This window comes from Plectropomus leopardus, chromosome 13, assembly GCF_026936395.1.
Source record: "Plectropomus leopardus strain MGB_pleo_1.0 chromosome 13, ASM2693639v1, whole genome shotgun sequence".
Lineage (NCBI taxonomy): Eukaryota > Metazoa > Chordata > Actinopteri > Perciformes > Serranidae > Plectropomus > Plectropomus leopardus.
This window is the reverse complement of record NC_142188.1, coordinates 10,831,405-10,853,046: the sequence shown is the minus strand read 5'-3', so window position 1 is coordinate 10,853,046 and position 21,642 is coordinate 10,831,405. Positions and strand designations below refer to the sequence as shown.

General features: G+C 40.0%; 1 protein-coding gene across 1 annotated transcript; it reads left to right on the top strand.

Annotated features, from left to right (window-relative positions):
* Positions 1–19,664: 19,664 nt before the first annotated feature.
* On the top strand, positions 19,665–21,373 carry olig3 (oligodendrocyte transcription factor 3). The gene has a single exon (XM_042502851.2). The coding sequence runs from the start codon at positions 19,801–19,803 to the stop codon at positions 20,671–20,673; it is 873 nt and encodes a 290-aa protein (XP_042358785.2). The 5' UTR covers positions 19,665–19,800; the 3' UTR covers positions 20,674–21,373.
* Positions 21,374–21,642: the final 269 nt, after the last annotated feature.

Sequence of the window (21,642 nt, the reverse complement as noted above, 5' to 3'; positions counted from 1 at the left end):
TATGTCAGTCTAAAAAGGTGGACAGGCCGAGACTAAATCGGATTGATTTTAGGTGGGCTCTCCCTCCTCTGCACCCCTCCAAGTGAGTCTTTAACCACGCTGCCGCCGTCTCCTCACCGGCAGTTTAGCAGTAAAACATTTTTATAATCAGACGTTATTGTTCGCCGCCTCCTTGTGGGAGATGCGCCCATGTTCATTTTTTAAAAGGGCAAATCAGCCATAATTCAGTTTATAAACTGCAGCGCGCAGGGGAGAAATGCCTGGATGAATATTCATTAGAGACCGCCCGAACTGCCACGCTCGGTGATTCATTGGGCATATGTAAATATCACTCACTTTAATTGCCCCTAAACTGACTCAACATAATGTTGTCATTAGCAAATTATTACTTATTTGTGATACTAATGGTACGGTATGGCGCGCGGTGCTGAAGCTCCACATATATGATTGCAATTACAGCTCTTTTTATTCACAGGGCGACTGCGGAGCATGATGGATCTGCTCTGTCTGTGTGTGTGTGTGTGTGTGTGTGTGTGTGTGTGTTTGTGTGTGTGTGTGTGTGTGTGTGGATAAGGTGCCAGCAATTAATTTCACTGACACATGCACGGACGACTTGAGTCGATCCAGTCATTAAGCGCGTGCACTTCACGCGCACATCACATACAAACTGAACTCCGGACAGTTTATGGACATTTTGATCTATTTTTTAATGTATCTGCATCATCTGGTCTGATTTCAGAAATAACAGGATATTAATTTTTCTCTCACATTTATTCAGCCACTTTCTTATAGGCCTGCTTTAACTCGTGGTTAAATTAAATAAATTAAAAGAAACAACTGAAAATTAAGTTATTTTATTTCCCTTATAATAAAAATGTTTTTATGCATAGCCTATATTCCACAAGAAACACAAAACATCATGCTCGATGACAACAAAATGAACGGGTAATTTTGCATATTTTTACACATTAGAAAAATAAACCATGTGAAAAAAGAAAGACAATCAACATATTTTTTTCCATAAATGACCATGAATAAAATTGCACATTTTGAACTATAATTCCTTATGTTTATGTCTAAATTATGCAGAAATTGGTGTTTAACTGGAGTCCTTTAAAAGTGCAGTTCAATTAAATTTAACTGGAATCTGCGTAAAAAATCCTTGTGAATGAAACTGCGTTCATAGTCGAACAATCAACATTTTGATCATGCACAGAAAATTATTTAAATGTTTTGTATTTGCATTTCAGTGTTTATCTGGGATGGTCACTTGCAAGTACTGCTGATGAAGCTTTAGGGTACATTTGGACGACATTAAATCACAGCAACAAAAAAAAGCTAAATTAAGATTTTTTTCCTAGGAAGTTGCATGCTTGGTCCCAAAATTAATGACCTGAAATGATCATATTTATAGCTGGTCTATGCTTGAACCTTTAGCCAGTTCTGAATAAAAGTTTACCAAAATGCACAGACACATACACAGCTTGTCTTAAATCTTCTCCAATCCCCCTCGAAAAAGTGACACGTTTTATGTTAATCTGAACATAAATGATCAGGGATTAAAGATACTTTGTGGATTTACTGTTATGAAATTTATTCATTACAACACAAAGAAAGTTTCACTTTAGGAAACAAAGCTCGGCATCTGATTTCCGACATTTACCTAAATCCTCAGACTCTAAACTCCTCCATGACTCACCCTGAAACCAGAGGCTATATCATTTTTTAAAAATAAACTACAGTTGTATTTTTCTCTTAAAGAAAAATATCCCTCCCTACTTGTCACAGTCTGCACAACACGGCCCGGTGTGGAGTTGTTTTATAGAGGCAGCAGCAGTTTGAAACAACAACCATGACAAAACAGGGCCACAAAACAGAGGGAGAGAGAGAAGGACAGGCAGAGACAAATAATGATGTGTGCGCGGTTGTGTATGTGTGTGCACATGGGTGTGTGCGCGTATGTGTGCATCTGTGAGAGAGTGTGAGGGAGCTAATAAAGTAATGTGATGGATGATCTCCTTTCTCCCAGAGGGACCAGCACCATGTAAATTGGCCCACACAATGCATTATGGATAAGGCAGTTGAGATTATAGCTTGTTAATGTGTCCCTCCCTCGTCCCCTCCCTCTCCTCTCTCCCCTCTCTTTTTGCACTCTCTCTCTCCCTCGCTCTCTCTCTCTCCATCCCTCTGCTTCAGCTCAGGCAGTGACATGGTCACCTCATTGTCGGGGCGCGTGGGTCTTTAGGTGCAGATGGAGAGGAGCTGTGCTGCAGCGATCTGCCAGGCTTAGTGGAGCAAGTTTGTGTATCTCTGTGTGTCTATTCTTATCTAACTGACATCATGGGGACAATGATGTGTTCACACCGTCATGAGGACTCACCTCCCATGTGGTGACAAAAGCTGGGTTAAGATTTGGTTTGGTTTTAGTCTTCAGTGTTAGTCAATTAATGTCCTCCTAAGTGACAAAAACAAGTTATTGCATGTGTGTGAGACGGCGAGCCAGCCACCCGGCAGCCTGCAGAGACAGCCCATCGGCAGGGGCCAGGGCTGTGGACATATGTCTGCTCCCTCCCTCACCCACCCCACTACCCCCTCAGTCCTCCTAAGAGGGTGCCAACCCCCGCAACCTCCCTCCGTCCCCTTTAACTCCCCCATCCTCCCACACCACCCCCCTCCTCCCTCCACCTTACAGGCCTGTCCAGGGACCTGTCAGGCCATCTGTTGAAGCAGGACCAGAGGAGGAAATGTTACTGTAGCATGGTTATGTGGCTAGCCTGGCTGTCACTAACTAGTGTGTGCGTGTGTGTGTGTGTGTGTGTGTGTGTTTGTGTGTGTTTGTGCGTGATGGGACATGTGTTGGTTACAGTTTGTGTGTGTTGGGGCATCCCAGGGTAGATGTTCCCTGGCATATTTATCCAACAAAAACAAATCGTTGTGTATTTTGGGGGAACTTTCATCATCGAAGCTCAGTCGTAAAGGATCATACCATTAAAAAGCAAACCTATATAACTTATTGATGAAAAAATAGCTCATAATCTCTCTCTTATATATACATGGAAAGTTTAATTTACAAGCAAATAAAAAACAAACCAAATTCAGTCCACTCTGAGGTTTTATTATTTTTTACTCCAATCCAGCCCCTTTCAGGCATTCGCCTTGTTACGTTAATCTGACGTGTGTCTCGTGTGAAAAAGCAACTCTGAAGATCTGAATGCCATCAGATTAACATACAGAATGCAGCAGCACAAGTTTAAACATGCACACAGAGACTTGAACCACCTGCTACAATCACTGTAATAAATGCATTATCTTGATCATCATTGTACATGCACATAATCAGTTAAATAATCAACATTGTGAAAGAGCCCACTTTCAGTTGTTGAGAACATCGATCAGTTCAGATAAGTGAGCAATGTTACATACTTCATGACTGAAAAGAGATTTGAATTTGTATGAGGACTGACATTTACTACTCTACCCTCAACTCAAGTGATTTAAGCACCACATGTGACCACGGTAGCTGCTATAAGCTCACCTAAATGGTTTAGTAATTGTCTGTTTTTACCAAACATCATACATTTTTCTGATGCAGGTTTTTTGGTTGATTTCCAACTTTGAATGCCATTTAACCTTTACTTTTTTCACATTCATCAGTACATTTATGGACACAAATAAATCACATGGTGAAAAAGCAGCACAATCCCAAGCTTTACTCTCTGTATATGAAACATTTGGAGCAAAAACAAAATCCCAAACAAATAAACAAAAAGCAGCAAACATGGACATTATGAAAAGAAATCTATGGTTTTAGTGACCACTTGCATCAAACAGCCAGTCAGCTCTCCAACCTAAAATCACCATATGTTTCTGCAAACCACAGATACATTACATTTGTACTTTATTATGTAGTGTCTACATTGAAACTTTACACTTCAACAGTGCTGTAGTTAATCTGGTTAGGTATAGGTACAAAACACTTGTTATTGTTAGGAAAAGATCATGTTTGGGCCTAAAAGTTGTGGCTTAAAATACCTGCTTTTTGTGGCACTATCCAAAGTGGAACAAATAAACAAACAAACAAAACAAAAAAAGACATGTTGGTTTTGTTGCTTAAAAAGCTGCTGTAAACAGAAATGACTCTCTGAAACTAAACCAGTATCACTGTTTGTTGGTCTTGAACAATGGCCATATCCTCTGCCTCCCAATAACTAAGTCAGCTCATATACTGCATTGCTTAAGAAAATGCTGATATGACGTGTGTGAAATGTACAAATGGTTTACAGAAACAATACCAATATTTGGGCTCAACCAAAAATAAAGGGGACACATTGTTACTGTGGTAAATCACAGTAAATTCCAAGTAAAAAGAGAAATAAAAATATCATAATTTAAAGCTGAAACTATTGACTTAGTGAAGAGCCCATCTTAAAATTTGCACCATACTTTGGTAAATAGTCAGCAGGGATGTAAAACATATGTAATATGTACTCAACTGGCCAACAACATTCGACACCAGCTGTATGGTCCTTTAAGCAGTCTAATAAACAAGTGTACAGGAACCAGCAGGAAAATGGCTGAATGATCCCACTGAGAGCTCAACACCTGCACACACTCAGCTCAGCAAAACAGCTGCTCTGACACACTGCGGTGTTTCTGAGATCTGCTCTTTGTTTACTCTGTGTGACTTCAATAATCTGAAGGTCACAGAAATTTGAGTGTTCTTGCATTGGGATATTTAAGCATACCTGCAGCGCTATATTGACTGTACTCATTTCCAGATGTTTGGATAATTTGTTTTTCTATCAAAAACATGCAAAAAAAAAGGAATAAAGACATTCAAATACTAAACTGCAACAATTATTCTTATTACTGATGATTAAAACTCTATGAGGATTTTCATTTTGTATGATGTGAATCAGAAAAAAAGCAAATCCTCACACTTTAGACACTGTGACCAAAGGCCATTAAAACCTATCAGTTGGCTAATCAATTACTCAACGAACTGTTCCAGCACCAGAAAAGTGTAGATTGTGCTGACAAAGCAAGGCATATTCTCCAAAACCTGGAAATGGGTTATAATGGGGGTTTGAATCATGTAGCGTGTTCCTGGCTCGGTGTGTCTTATTCGGGCAATCAAGACTTAGCCAAGCAAGATTATCGAGGTCTGGGGAGTGTGTGTGTGTGTGTGTGTGTGTGTGTGTGTGTGTGTGGGTGGGTGTGTGTGTTGGCTGGACCCTCCGCGGCTGTGTGTGTGGGTGGTTGCCTCCACCCATTAGAACGGGTCATCTCTCTCTCATGGAGAGTTTTCACGGCTGTGGAGCGGATTAGGAGCTGGGAGAGAGGAGGAGGAGGAGAGAGAGAAGGAGAGATTATTTGGCAGGCTGTAAGGAGGAAGGAGAGAATGACCAAAAAAAAGAGAGAATTAGCATCTACACTTCAGCGTTTGTTTGTGGTATGTAGCTGACACTCATCCGGAGTGCCCGGGTTTACAGTGAGAACAAATGGAGGAACAAGCGAATACTGGCATCTCGTCACAAGTGGCCTTTTAACGAAGAAGAGAGGAGGTCTGGGGAGAAGAGAGAGGAGTATGTTGGGTTAAACAGAGATGATCTTTAAACAGTTATAATTGCATTTTTACACCACAACACTTTAAAAGAGAGGAAATTGGATTGTTTGCATACAAATCTTAGGTTAATTCTATGCAGTCATATAGTTGTGTGATCAAAAGACAGATTTAAGTTGTGCTTGTCTGTCTCATGCTTTGAGTCAACTTTCAAAGAAATGCTGCAAACTACTGACCACATTCAACATTTCTGATTCTTAATTTTTTGCACTTTTGAACCAAATGTTCCCTCAAAATAGAGTTTGATCCTCAACAAGCAGAATGCTGACAGAAGCATCACTGCTTATGCTGCAAAAATTTAGCATGCAGTGTGTTATATATATATAATATAATAAAATATATAATAGATATCCTATACAGAGTAGTACAGGCACAGAATCACTAATATCAATACTGATTTATAACACGTTCTCATCCCAAGACATTACATATCGCCGCTTTGTCAGTGGACCTCCATGTCTACATATTACACTCTAGTTATCCTCCTGTGTCTGCTGTTGACATTTCAGGATGGCGCAACCAACACTGGGGCATCAACAAAAGCATGTGGTTATGTTTAGGCAACAAAAACACATGGCAACTAACACTGGGATATCAACAAAAGCACATGTTTAGGATAAGGCTACAAAGGCATGCATGATGAGGTTTAGGCAAGAGAAGTGGGTGATTAGGTTTAAAAAAAAAACCTCATGGTTTGGCTCTACTTAAATATGGGGGGGAAAAAAACAGCGGGCTCCCAGGTGAAAGTCTGGGATTTGTTGAACCTATCCACCGCTCCTCCCTGTCATCCAGCGGTGTATCATCCAGCCGCAACAGGTTCTGTGAGGCCATGTTGTGACCTGACACCACCTGTCAACATATCATATTGCTGCTCCAGGTGGCACAGACCTGCTATGTACCATGACACCACAAAATATAAGCATTATAGACTGACAAAGTGGCTTTTGCCATCGGTATCTTATGCCGAATTTCCTGACAAAGCGACAGAATATGATAACTTCGAAATGAGAACAGTTGGTCTGACTGACAAGTGAAAAAAACATTAGAACTATCCTTTTAAAATTTCAAAATTACCCTCTAGTGTCTAAAGTGGTCTAGTGCAATGCTTCAAATATCTGAGTTTGTTGTATTATAGTAGGGATATGAAGCCAACTTTCTATAGCACACTGTCTGAGTGTGTAAACACATCAGAAAACTGTCAACAGGCCCCATCACACAGTCTCTCACTGTAAAAAAACAAAACCAACCGCCTTAAAGTGTCATCATGTCCCATCTCATATTTATAATGAATTGCTGCAGTGCTAGTCAGAGATGCTTTAACGAGGATGTACGAACTTTCTTTATGGAGTGTTTACTTCACATCTTAGTGGGTTTCTGAATGGAGCCTGAAGGTGATTAAGACTTAAAGAGAACCAAACATTAAACCAGACAAAGTTTCTCATTTACAATTAGAGTTTCTTAACTGCTGTTTCTCCCATTCACACACACAAACAAACATGAACATACACACACACACACACACACACACAAGGAGCACCAGCCGCCAGTTGGTCTTAAAGAGGCAAATTCCTCCACAGCATTTTCTCAACATCGTAAAGCGTCTGCCGTTAAAGCGATGTTTTTTCAATCCGTCTGCTCTCCCTGACATTTCCAGATAACGTTGGCGTTAGGTTGATTTGGGGGAATTTGCACACCATATGCTGCTGTGTCAAACACCTTCATTTAAGCGGGCGATGGCTCTGCCTTCCCTAATAGCAGCATCATTGGAGCTTGTTTATCTAATGCGCCTGTTAATGTTATTTATTGAGAGTCTGCCCGCTATCCAGTTCCTCCATGCATGCTAAGGAGACAGACATAAGATATGCAAATGCTAACGTCGGCCCAACTTCACGGCAGTAAAACAGAGCATTTGCATTTGATGTAGCACATAATAAACTGGTTATTAGCATTTTAAATGCGTCAAACAAACTTGAAAAATGTGGCCTGTGCTGGTGTGGTTTTTATTATTGCAGTCAAAACACACATACACATGCCACACGTGCCTTCAAACACGTACAGAAAAGTGTGCATGAGCAGACACATAAATATAAAAGTGCTGCACACAGGAGCTAACTGGTGTCACAAGGCAGAGCGTCACAGGACAGATGATGTGTTTGATGAAGTTGCTTCTCTGTCTCCTTCTCTCTCGTGCCATAAAGTTTCTCTCAGAGCATTAAAATATGCAGACAATTCATTTCAGCAACGAGTCATCCTTCAGCCCCCAGAAACGGAGGTCTGGTTTCAGATTTGACGAGCGACGACGATGAACTATCAGACTTAACAGCTAACTACTGTTGTCTCTGTATCACAAGGCCTGCTGCTGATACATTAATGGGCCTTGAGTCAGAAGAGTGTCAACTTTTGAAACACAAGGTCAACCCTCCCAAAAAACTATTCAAGACAGTGAGACACTTGATTGAATGGTGCCATGGAAAAGCAACTCAAAGATAATTTAAAAAACATTTGGTTTTCAGTTCAGTTCAGTTTTATTTATATAGCCCAATATCACAATTCACAAATTTGCCTGAAGAGGTCTTACAATCTGTACAGCATACGACACTATTAATACACCCTTGCTTCGAATAACAAAAACCTCCCTCCCAAAAAAATCCTTTAACATGCAGAAAAAAATGCAAAAAAAACGTAGGAAGAGCAAAAGAGGAGGGATTTCCCCAAATGGGCAGGCTTGCAGTTGACATAGACACACAAAGTAAAATTACAGTATGGAGACTCAGGCTGACAGAATTATAGATGGATTTTCAACATACATGGTATACACACACGATGTGTACACCTTGAAATGTGTACAAATAAAAGCAAATGAACAGTGAGAAAAATCTCACACTGAGTGAGCGCAGAGCGCAGGAGGAGAGCTGTCTGAATTGGTTTTTCATTAGCAGTTAATGATGTGATAATCTCTCTGACAGTAGCCAGGCCGTACACCCTGCAGGCTGCAGCACTCCTCTAATGGAGTGTGTGTGTGTGTGTGTGTCTGTGTCTGTGTCTGTGTTTGTGTGTGTGTGTGTGTGTGTGTGTGTGTATAAAGAGTCCCATATACATGGTTTGCAGTGGTGAAAGACACATTTAGATCTTTTACTTAACCTGTTTGAAACCCAATTATATTTCAAACACACTAACATTTTGTCATGTCATTTCATCATGTGGGTGGATTTCTTCTCTAAATGCTCTCATACATTATTAGCAAAACAATGTTTTTAGAATAAAATACTTAATAACATGTTAGTTTTTCTTTCTGTCAATTCCTTTGAAGGGATAATTTCATTGTACTTAATAGTAAAAATGACAAATGGTGTCAACAGACCATTTTCCATAAATGGAAAATAAATTTATGGTCAATTGGAGTGGTCGGAGGATTTAAGTAAAACTAACAATACACTGCAGAGAGAATCTGTGCTGTACAAGTCATGCATTTATATTTTTACTTAAGTAAATGTACAAAAGTATCAAAAAGTATCAAAACATGTTTAAAGTTCCAAAAGTAAGAGCACTCATTTTGCAGAATGTGTCATTTCAGAAGAATCTGTATTCAGTTATTGAAAATGGTTGTTAATGCTTTCATGAGTACATAACTTTAATGTTGCAGTTATAAAAGTTGGGTTACTTAACTTATTTATGTATTTTTCATATAGATGTTTTAATATCACTTTTGCCATCCTGATACCAACTCTGAGACCTGATTTTGCGAATCGGCTAACTAACAGCTTCACTTACGCTGTATAGATGGAAATTGATTGTTATCATCATTGTATGCCGTGGCTCTGGTTAAATCCTTTGTAAAACATGAACATATACAGAGAATGAATATCATAGAGCTTTCTTTTATTATGCAGTTTGAATGTCAGTCATAAAAAAAGTGTCAGGAATAAATAAGTCACAATTCCTTTAGAAAGCTTTGAGCACAGCAACAACTTAGTAGCAGGCAACTTGATTTTATTTTGTAGCACTAATCACAATGTGGGCATGTCACTAAAGTCATCAAATAAATGTAGTGGAGTAAAAGGTACAGTATTTGCCTTGGAATTGTAGTGACGTAGGAGTAAAATGGCAGAAAATGGAAATACTCAAGTGAATATCTCAAAAATTTTCTGTAGTACAATATAGTAAATACTATTCATTACTGTTTGCTGGTATGAGATATACAGTATTTGTGAATGTGTATGATTACATCACTGTGTGTGTGAGGATGTTGAGAAATAGACACACTTACACACACACACACACACACACATATGCATGCGCACAAGCCAGACCTGGTCCGAACTTTCCTCCCTACATGTCACCTCGTTCATACGCCCTCACCCCGTCACACCAGCTTAAATCCTACATGTTAATCTCTCTCCTTCTCTCCTTCTTTCTCTCAAACGCACACAAACATACTCGCTTTCATTCTCTGCTTGCAGAGACCCCTGCTTCATTTTCTGGTCATGTGCACCCATTGCGAGGGGGCGAAGCGGACACAAAGTGACACAGGGAGCAGTATGGGTAAGAGAGGGGGGCGAGGCTGGAGCTGCAGCCTGAAAGGAGGCGATGGGAGGTGTCCGATTGTCCCGCTCTGAAAGGGACAGTTAAAAGGAGAACCTTGTTGCAAAAGCTGGTGGGCCGGGCTGGAGGCTGGTTAAGTGCTGGTGGTGTGTGTAACTCTGTGTGTGTGTCTTTGTGTGCTTGTGTCTGTGTGAATCTAATGAGGAGGCGGAGGGTGACTGATGACCGAGGTGAGGATGATACTGGAGATGATGATTAGAAGGGTGCAAGGTATAATTCAACATTATGTATCTATACATAACTGCATATATAATTATGTATATATATCCTTTTGCTTAGAATAATGATAACATTTTTTTACCTGTTCATTAAATATAATGAAACTGCAGCTGATTGGCTGGTTCTGTACAAGAATAACAAAATCCATTGACCTCTAAGGCTCCTTAACTGACACATTATATAACTAAACCAAAGTAAAAATAAGGAAACTTCCCTTATTTCCAGTCTATATGCCAAGCCAAGTGTTACTCCCCACCTTTGGGCAGCCCTATGGGACTAATAACACTCCACCACTGCCCACAAATATCCACAAGACACCTTTAAAACAATCAGATCTGTGGGATCTTTTAACAAAAATCCTACAAACAAAACAATAAAATCCCACACAGAGAGGCAGTCCCCACACCAGAAGCCTCTCTCCTCTGCTGCAGGCACAGGAGCTTTTAAGCAGCTCCTCCCCAGGCCAGGTGCACCTCGTTAGGCAACGCAGCACACCTGGCAGAGCTGCAGAGGAGAAATGACAGCACAGAAACACACACAGCCGTAACAATAAGCAAACTAACTGCTGGCTGTACCTTCTTATATGACAGACATGAGAGTGGTGTTGATCTTCTCATCAAACGTTTTTACCACAAAGTGTAATAGAGAAGTGTTGATCTTTTGTTTGAAAATTCCACTTTATAAATGACAGAGAAACTGACATCTTTAGTATTTCCAACTGGTGTTAGTGAGCATGTTTACAAGCACAGAATAGTCCAGTTTTTTCCCTTATTCTGCAAAATGACAATATTCCTATTAAGCTATTTTGGCTAATGAAAAGGAATTTTTCATTAACATTCCTGTTTACATGCAGTCGTGCATACTGCAATTAACGTGCCCAAACATGCTGTTTATTACATCAAAATATGGTAAAGTAGAACAGCTGAAGGAGCTTGTTATTTTGCTTCATTGCATCAAAAAAGGAATTTCTCCAAGATTTGCCGTATTTGTGCATATCCTAAAAACTTTTAATATCCAAGAATCTCAAAATCTTTTAAAGGTATGTTTTTTTCTTTTGACCAAAAATGTGTGATTTTCTTTTGCATGCATCTCCATCCCAAAGCTTTGCAAACTGTTGGCGAGTTCATTTGTCTATTAACATGACAACGCACAGAGCTGACCGTAAACGGACAAGAGGCCGTGTGTCGCAAACTGCAGAAAAAAGCCCAATTAAGATGCATGTTCCAAATTAACTGTATAATTGGCCAAATAATGCTCCTAAATCACTAATAATACCAGCATATCTTACACAATTAAACTAGAAAATGCTAAATTTGGAAAAAGGCCCAATTTGGAATATTTAAACAGCGTTTGAATATGGTGTTGGTGTTTATATGACCCACATCAATTCAGAATAGTCATATTCGTAAAAATAGGGTAGCTCCTCTTTGTCACTGTTCGTGTCAGTTTTACTATGGTTTTTACCAACTCACAACTGGGTGAGTAGATAGCAACAGAGATCAGTCTTCTATTGCAGGAGGAAGACACTGGTGGCGATTTCCCCTGGAGATCCAACCTTGTTGCAGAGAGAATTGCATTGTGAAACTGAAGCAAGGCTTGTAAGGAGCCGATCTAAATGCAGTTGGTGTCATTCTTCTTTTGTACAGTTATGTAGCATTTATTTATTGATAAGTTAAGCAAAAATCTTGTCCATTCTTACTTTAACCTCAAATAATTTTAGCTAAAGAGAGATTTTTTTTGTCTTGACATAAATGTAAAATCTGACCTGGAATCTGGATTTGAAACCACTGATGGTTATATTCAACACTAAACTGTAACTTTTTCACACAGCAGTTATTATTTCTCTTTTCAAAAGAGATGATCAATGAAAACACACCTCTTGCAGTTGTGCGTGAGGATGGAAAAATCCCTGACAGAAAACTTGTCTCTGTTTGATAAAACTCATCATCAACATGCTTCAGAAAGCTTTGAGATGCCAAATTTGTATCAGAGCGTGTTCAGACAGAGAGAAATAAGCACATGAAGGTATGTTTCTTCATTACTGAAATGTTAATTTGACTTGTTTTTTGCCTAATTAACGCCAATGTCTTCCAAGAACAAAACAGCCCCACAAATATTAATTAGGACCTCAATATTCATGTTGGCGGAGATGGTTGTGAGGTCTGTAATTAACGAGCTTTTAATTGTTTGATCGTCTCCTTAATTAAAGGCTTGCTATAATTTGAAGGTTTGTTTACTTTTCACAAAACAGGAACGAGAAAGACAGAAATCTCATTGATATTCTCTTTTACATCCAATTCACCCAAAGAAGGAAAAATAAGGCTTTTAAAAGTTATCCAAACATTTCTGAGAGGTGCAGTACATCTTTTCTACTTTTCATTGCTTTAATTTAAATTAAATGACTCTCAGAACTACTTTTGACGAAGGCTGGAGGGTTTCGCTTGGCATCACTCTCAGATCTAAATACTCGTGTTGCTTGTCTTCCATCTGCCGTTCGAATGCTTCAACCTTTGTGAAATCTCTTTTTGTGGAACTTCAAACTGTGGTTTGATGGTGTCTTTGATGCCCAATATGAAAGGAGTATAGATCAACAGTTACACATGCATTTGGCACAATATACTGCAGGCCTGATCAGTTGGGGAAAAAAAACCTTAACATTCATATTTCATATAAAAGAACAGGAGCTCCATCCAAATAAAGCTCAACTATTCCTACTGGACCTTCCAGTCCAACTGGTGAATCCGGTTAAATTAATTCTGGTACAACAAAAACAAAAGAAAAAACCCACTTTGCAAGCAAACAAGCAAAGTTTTGTTGTTCTTTTTGACAGTATACAATGATTCAGTCTATCCAAAGCAAGACATGCTGTAAGTCCCTTTAGAGTCCCTTAGGACAGGAGCAGATTATGTGGACAGTGAGCCTCTCAGCGCAGAAGTGCAAAAAGGCCCCGCACCACCTCTAGGAACAAGACACAAAGCCTTTTTTTTTCTCTGTTTTTTATTTTTATTTTTGTTATTTTGCAACTCTTTCCAGACATTGTGCTTCTTTTTTGTTTTTATTGTCTCTCTGAGGTCATTGTGTGTCTTTGGTTATTTTTGTCATTTTTAGTTATTTAGAGTCTCTTCATGGTCATTATGTTACAGTAATTTGATTGACATTTTGCAGACGAAGGCCAGGGAGGCCTCTGGCCTCGTAGGCCCGCTCAGAAATCAGTCCATGCCTCAGGAGTTTGTCATTCTGAAAAACTTTTGTTCACCAACTAAATTGGCAGATTTTTTACAACTACCAGTTCACTGAATCCTCCCAGCACAAACAAGAAATCAATCAATACAAAAAAGGAATCAATACAAATGTGCATGCTTTATAAATGTGTATTTTAATGATGGGACTTTTTGACACCTCCGAATTCCATGATAACCCATACTGACATTATTTAAAAAAAAAAAAACAGTATCAAAATTAACAGAAAAAAAGTGGACAGCAACATTAGTTGCCCAATAATGGACAAATGCAATAAAGAAGAAAGCGATATGCAAACATTTAGCAGGGATGTTTAAACATCACTCTTCAGGACTGAAGCATTATAACCCGGTCACATAGAAATATGTAAAATGGACACAAAGTATTTACAAACACATTATAAGGTGGTGGACTTGAAATGTGTTAAAATCACATGTTGCGAATTCAATGAGGACCTTTTGTTGCGGTGGATTCTCGATTGAAGTTTAAAGAGCAAAAAATTCTGTGTAGTGTGGGGTCCGGGTTGGATGGGTCAAACAAAAGTCAACATACTTATGTGACTTTACAGATTTTACATAACTACACAAAATATACACATAGATTCAGTCAATCTATCTATCTATCTATCTATCTATCTATCTATCAACACTGTAATTTGTTGAATTTTGGGGGAAAAAAATGAGGATCTGCAGTACCCTTGTATCTCCAGCATTTTCCCCTTCCCTCTTGTTGAATGTTTGTCCCCACTTTGTTTCCCCAGTCTGTGTGTGTCTTAAACTGGGCGTGGCTGACCGACATTCTGCTCTCCAGCTGAACTCCACACACACCTGCAGCTCCTCACACACCTGCTGATCATAAACTCTAATTGCAAGCTGCCTGATTTCAGCGGGCTTTCCTCTCCAGTCTTTCTCAGTTTGTTGTGAACCCTTCGGTGGTAACACCTTTGCCTTCACCTTAACCGTTTTTTTGTGAAGATTCTGGGAGTGTTTGCCTTGTTTTTGGAAACCTGCTTGAACCTGTCTTCTTCTCTATGCTTCAAATCTGCCAAACTCACTTACTTTCACCAACTGGCCATTAAACTGTTTAAACTACCACCTGTTTCTTGTGTCTGCATTACAGCTCCTAAAAAAAACTGCTAGATTAAAACACCCTTGTCACCTCTTATATGAAAACTTTTACCAAATTTCCTCCAGGTAGAAGTAAGTGTTGACTTCTATCTGTTTGCATAACAAGTTACAATCTTGCATTACTTTGAGAGTCAGTTTAAATAATACATGCCGTTAAATTAATCTCCTTCTTTAGGGCAATACAACATGACACGTTATTGGTTTTCAGCCCAGCAGATTTGATCCACGTGAAGCTTTGCTGTCTCAAGCTTTACTGAAGCTGGAGGAGCAAGTTTCTTTGAATTCTTTGAATTGAATTGAATTGAATTGATTGAGTGACAGGAACAAATATGCGTGACGTTACTGCAAGAGTTGATTATTTTTAGTATTATGCAATTATGCATCTATAATTACTGAGGAAACTCAGCAACTTCAGCAACTGTAACTCATTGTTAAACTGTAGCATGTGACATGCCCTAAAGCTGAATAATAAGCCTTTGATATATTGATGTGAGAACAGAAAACTCATGAGGGCAGGTGAGCAGGATTTGAAAAGAGGATAAATTAAGTACATGAAATACTGAACAGCGGCTGTTTATTTAAAAGCTACAAACTGGAGCTATTTTCAGTGAGATTACACAAGATAAAGACAAATCGCGTCATTAAATTCCAGGAATGGTATGACTACAACATCAAGAAGATGCTTACATAAAGTAGTATTCATGAGACACATTTAAAAACAAATTAAAGTACTTTAATGGTTCCTTATTGCCACAGATAATTAAATACACATCCTGAAACTCTGAAAATGTTATAATCACTTCCATAAAATGCATGCAACTGATTAGGCTTTACTTTAAAGGCAACCTTGACACCTTCGGCTGTGACCTTGACCTTGTGTCTCTCTCTGAATGCTGTATTGTGTCTTCTCCTTTCAGTCCAGAGATGTTCAACTGACACTGTTTGTGTCACACTGATGGTGAGACAGACGACTGCTGTCCTCACATACTACTACTACTACTACTCCATTGACTGTTTATTGCCCTGAGCTTAGTAGAGGAGGTCTACAGTGTCCGGGCCCACCCAGGAGGAGGAGACGGAGATGAGATTGTTTCTGGAGCGATGCATTTAAATCTTAGACGTACGGGTGTTTGGCTAAAAAAGAAAACGAAAAGCTCACTTTTGATCTTTCAAGTGATGTAACTCATTTGAGACAGATTGAAAAATTAAATGAAGAAGATGGCTTGAAATCATCATTCATTGGAGTTGCACTTATGACTAATGCAAGTCATACTAACTTTATTTTAGCTCTGATTTTGGTCTCTACCAACTCCTGTGTAAAATATCTGTCTCTGTAAGGATCAGAGGAAGAGTAAAGCAGTGAAGGGAAAGTTATGCCCTGGCTATGCAAGGAAGAAAAAAATAATTAAAAACTTAATCTGTGGCGATATTCCCAGGAAAAAATCACAACCAGCACAAAGTTAGTGATGCATTTACCATCAGCCGGCAGTGGTTGGTTTACCAGAGAGAACAGGTGGAGCTTGTGTGCGAGATACCAAACTGTTTTTTCTGGTTTCTGCAGCAATGAGAAAAGAAGATGTCACACTGGTGACACTAGTTGCTTTTTTCTTTTTTTTTCTTTTTTAACTGAACTGTCGCATGATACTCTAAATAAAACAACAAAAAATATTTCTGCTCTGATGAGTTGCAGATAGACATTTCCTTAAGTGGATGCAAACGTCCAAAACATTGGGAACCACAGATTTAAATCACATTATTACCTATAATGGTCTGTTTTGACCTAGTTTTACACACAAAAAGCTTAAATTTTACATTTAAATGTGTATAAATGTACCATTAATTGAAATAGTTTAACAGTTTCCAAGCATAACTCAACCCAATAACACTATCACAAAATCAAAACACCCAAGAAAATAATACATTTTCTTGGGTGTAACTTAGTATTGGCTTGACATTTTGATCTTGTCCTTTTTCTGCCCAGAAAACTGATGGGAGAGGGCACAGAGCCACTTATGACAGAGAGAAAGATTAAAAAAAATAGTAAGAGGGCTGCAATGAGCAAGCGGAGCCAGAAACTGGAGACAGTTTGAGTGTGAGAGAAGGAGAGAGGGGAAGAAAGATACCAACAGAGGAATAAAAGGAAAGCAAGGAGCTTACGCAGTGAAAAGAGCACATTAGGGGCGACCTGCTGCGACAGTAGTGTGGGGAACAGTGAATAACTGCCTCCATTTAGACCAGTGTCCTGGTGGTGTGGAGCTAGGGGCCTCAGATGGACACACACACACTCAAAAAACACCCAAAGTACATAAATAACGCAAAAGAAACCCATTCAAAAGTCCCTGCACAAACTGATACCTGACACACACGCACACACACATGCACACACATGCACACACACACACACACACACACACACACACCTCCTCTGTGAGCTCTCCTCTGGCCCTCTCATTCACACATTTCTCCACATTGGCCGGATTAGGAACACTTTCTCTTGGGTGTGCGAGGCTGCCCTGCACACAAAGAAACACTTGGGGACAGGATTAGTAGGCTTACAGCGGATTCACATATGTCCAGTTCAAGCAATTGGTATTCAAAGCTTTACACTTTCAAATGCCACCAAGAGAGAGCAAAGCCGACCAGCGCTTTTCTTTGCATTGGCAGCACCTTTATGAGAAGGGCTCTTTTGCTGGGCCAACAATGAGGCCGTGAATACACATTTTTACTGTTCTACCAGGGGGATCTCATTGGTGAAGGATAGAGCAGCGAGCAGAGTTTGAGACAGACTTTATTATCGGGAGTTTGAAGTGCTGGGTGGGTGGGTGTGCAGACGAAATGGATGGAAGGAAGGACAGATGGATGGATGGAGGGATGCTGGAGGTGGTGGTGGTCAGAGGACGAGTGCTTCAGTTACTTCCACATGTTATTGTTTGGTGGCCCGTTCCTCCACTCCACCTCCACAAAACAGATCTGGAGGAGACTCTTCAGAGTGGAGAGAGCACTCTCAGCAGCTCAATATAGACAATACTGACTCAATTTAGTGTATTCTCCAAATATTTCAATACAAAAACACCTTCAGAGAGCTGTCTGTTGGCCTGATTAATCAATAAAATATGTTTTATGTAAGAAAGATGTTGTGTGTTCATTTTCATAAATTGGTTTAATGTATCATTGTGAAAATACAGTATATGGACAATTTTATATTTATTTGTTTCATTTTATCACAATTTTATTTATTTTTCATGTATTTATTTTCACTCTGTGAAGGTTTCATGTTTAAATATTTGAAATTTATTAACATTCCTCTTTTTTTGTGTTTTTGACGTTTATGTGTATAGTGAAGTATCTGCGTGTATTTGAATAATTATTTCTTTAATTATCTGATGACTGTATTGTGAGCAGTTTTTTAATAAAAAAGTATATAGAATCAAGTCCTCTATTTTCAATAAAAATTGAGTTTGTTCCTGTTTTATTTTTTTAGGGATAAAATTGTTAGAATTTGTTGGTAATAAAAAAACAACAACAAAAAACCATCAGTTGGAAGCTAAAGAAAATGCTGCTGCTACTACTGCTACCACTATTATTATTATTATTATTATTATTATTAATAATAATAATAATAATAATAATAATATTTCATTGTTATTACTATTTGATATTTTCTAACCCTAACAATTTCTAACCATTTCATTCTTAACAAAATAGAAAATAGAAACAAACTCTATTTTGATTGATAATATTCAGGACTTGTAATAATAATAATTATTATTATTATTATTATTATTATTAGTATTAGTATTAGTATTGCTGCTGCTCCTGTTGTTGTTGTTGTTAATATGAAATTAAATGAAAAATGGTCTTTGGAAGCCATGAGAAGTTTTATGAAGGTCCAGACATGAGGCCCACATGCTGCCATATGGCCAGCAGAGCGCTGAGTGTCGGACCGGGCGTGTTACCTCTGTCCCAGCGGAGGCCACGCACCCTGCGGCAGCAGGAGCCGCTGAATGGGGAAAGCAATTTCCTCTCATTCCTCCTCATCCCTCAGGCAACCACCAGCCGAACCGCGGAGACTTTGGTTTAAGATTTGACTGTCCAAACAAACACTGAATGTGAGAACTGTGTGGAAGGATGAGGAGTTGTGCGCAGTCTCTAATCTTCTGGGTGAATTTCACCGACAATTTTTATGTCAAATTGCGGAAGTAAACTAATTTTCGCGTTGTTGTAACAATTAACTTTGTGCGTAAAACTGCGCACAAAACTAAACTGCTCAGCAAAAGGCAGGCCACAACCAAAATAGTAAAAATAAAAGTAAGACATGAATCAGTTTTACATATATATATATATATATATATATATATATATATATATATATATATATATATATATATATATATATATATATATAATAAAAATAAAATAAGCAATTTTTAAACTGACCAGTTTGTTCCAGGAAGAGCAACTTTCTGATCCACGACGGGAGAAAGACAAGAAGAGAAGAGGAGAGAAAAAAGGAGAGGAAGAGAAGAAGAAGAGAGGCGCGCTGTGCCCCCCAACAGTGTCCTGACAATGGCAGTGAATGGTTGCGCACCGCGGTCACTGGGACAGTCAAAGCACACCGCCCCTTTTCTAACGGGCACGTCATCCTCCTAACTAGGCGTTATGAATAGGAAAGCCGCTTTTGTTTCCCCGCACATATAAATACCCACTATCAGTGTCCTCCTCACCGCAGAGATACACAGAGAGGGAGAGAGAGAGAGAAAAGAGAGAAAGGCGGCAAAGGCAAAGTGGTCACCGATGTGATAAGAGGGACAAGAGCGTGGGACGGGTGGGATACAGGCAACATCAGGTGACCAGAGTGACTACAGGCTCCAGAAAGAGAGAGAGAGTGTGAAGAGAGAGAGTGAAAGTGAGAGAGAGAGAGAGAGAGAGAGAGAGGGAGGAAGCCAGCAGCGACCTCCTACCCAACAACCTCGGAAGCAAACCCATAAAATGAATTCAGACTCCAGCCCGAGCAGCAGAGCCTCTTCCCCGGACATGGACGTCATGTCTCTCCGAGACCACCACCATCACCACCATCACCACCACCACGTCGGCTCCTCCGTGTCCTCGTCTACGCAGAGCGGCGAGCAGCGCCCGAAGCTGAGCGCCGGGGAGCTCATGCGCCCTGGAGACCCCAAATCTGTGGGAAGCAGCAGCAGCAGCAGCAGCGGCAGCAGCAACAAGTTCAAACTGAAGAAACAAGTCACCGAGGAGGAAATGTACCATCTCCGCCTCAAGATTAACGGCCGAGAGCGGAAGCGCATGCACGACCTCAACCTGGCCATGGACGGCCTGCGCGAAGTGATGCCGTACGCGCACGGGCCCTCGGTGCGAAAGTTGTCCAAAATCGCCACGCTGCTTCTCGCCAGGAACTACATCCTGATGCTCAACAGCTCCTTGGACGAGATGAAGCGGCTGGTGGGGGAGATTTACGGCGGGCACAACTCAGCTTTCCACTGCGGGACTGTGGCGCACGCCGCCGGCCCGGGTGGACACTCCGGGGGTCCCGTCGCTGCAGCCGCAGCCGCAGCCGCAGCTGCCGCGCACCAGGTGCACCCTCTCCTCGGCAGCGCACTGTCAACCTCTACGTCCTCCACGCTGTCGAGCGCGCTGCCGGGGCTCACGTCTATCCGAGCACCCCACGCCCTGATGAAGGGCTCCCCGGCTGCGCCCCCGGCCCTGCAGCTGGGCTCCGGTTTCCAGCACTGGGCCGGACTGCCGTGTCCCTGCACCATCTGCCAGGTGCCCCCTCCTCCACACATCCCCGTCACCTCTACCGGCCTCACGAGACTCACAGGGGAGGGCAAGGACCTGATGAAATGATGTCTGACTGACACAGAGACTAAGAGATGTGATGATGTTTGTAAATAGAGAATTCAGGGCATGAGGGTGGATTTGGCCTCACTGGTGCATGCTGTTGTTTAGTCTGTTTTCTTGTTTGGCGTATGAGAAAAAGAAAGTGTTATTTTCCTCCTTGTAACAAGGACTTATAAAGACTGATTGCCAATTGAAGGTAAAAAGAAAAAGTTGTGTGTCATGCAACAAAATGCGAAGATCATTTTGACTGAGATTTGGTCACAGTGTGAAGGAGGCTGCATGAACATACTGATTTCTTTTTACATTATTTCAAATCCGGCATCATTTTGTGAAAACGAAGAATGCTCTCTGTGCCTTGTACCAAGGATTTTAAATTTGAGTTGTAAATGAAAAATAATGACATTTATGTGTTTGGCTAAAATGAAGCTGCCACCGCGGAAATTTGTTTTAAAATTCTTTTGATTTATTTTTATTTTATGGCTAACTGTATGTCCATTTGTGCTCAGATTTTTTTTTTAAATTTCTATCCCTTTTTGTTTTGTTTTTGCATGACGGTATAATTACACAGCATGATTGTTTTTGCTGAACTGATTTGGTTATGCCCAGAGACCCTGTGTCTTTATTTTTGTACATTGTTGATGACTGATGAAATATTTATTATCGCCCAGCGTCCCTGGATGAAATTTCAATAAAACTGAAATTATGGATCATATCCTCACTGTCAACCCCTCTTTTTTTAAGTCACGCTAAAACATTTAAAAAACAATATTTATAATGTCAGTTCTGAGTTAGACATGCTGAAGTCTTGTTTAGTTAAATTCTACGTATTATCTGCTATTAGGCCTATTTACTTGCTCACGTTTTAAAGGGTGCACATTGACAAATCATATCGTCCAAACACTTTAAAAAAAAAATATTTTCAGATGAAGGCTAACACCAACCCCTCTACATCTATTAATTTCTTACAAGACATAT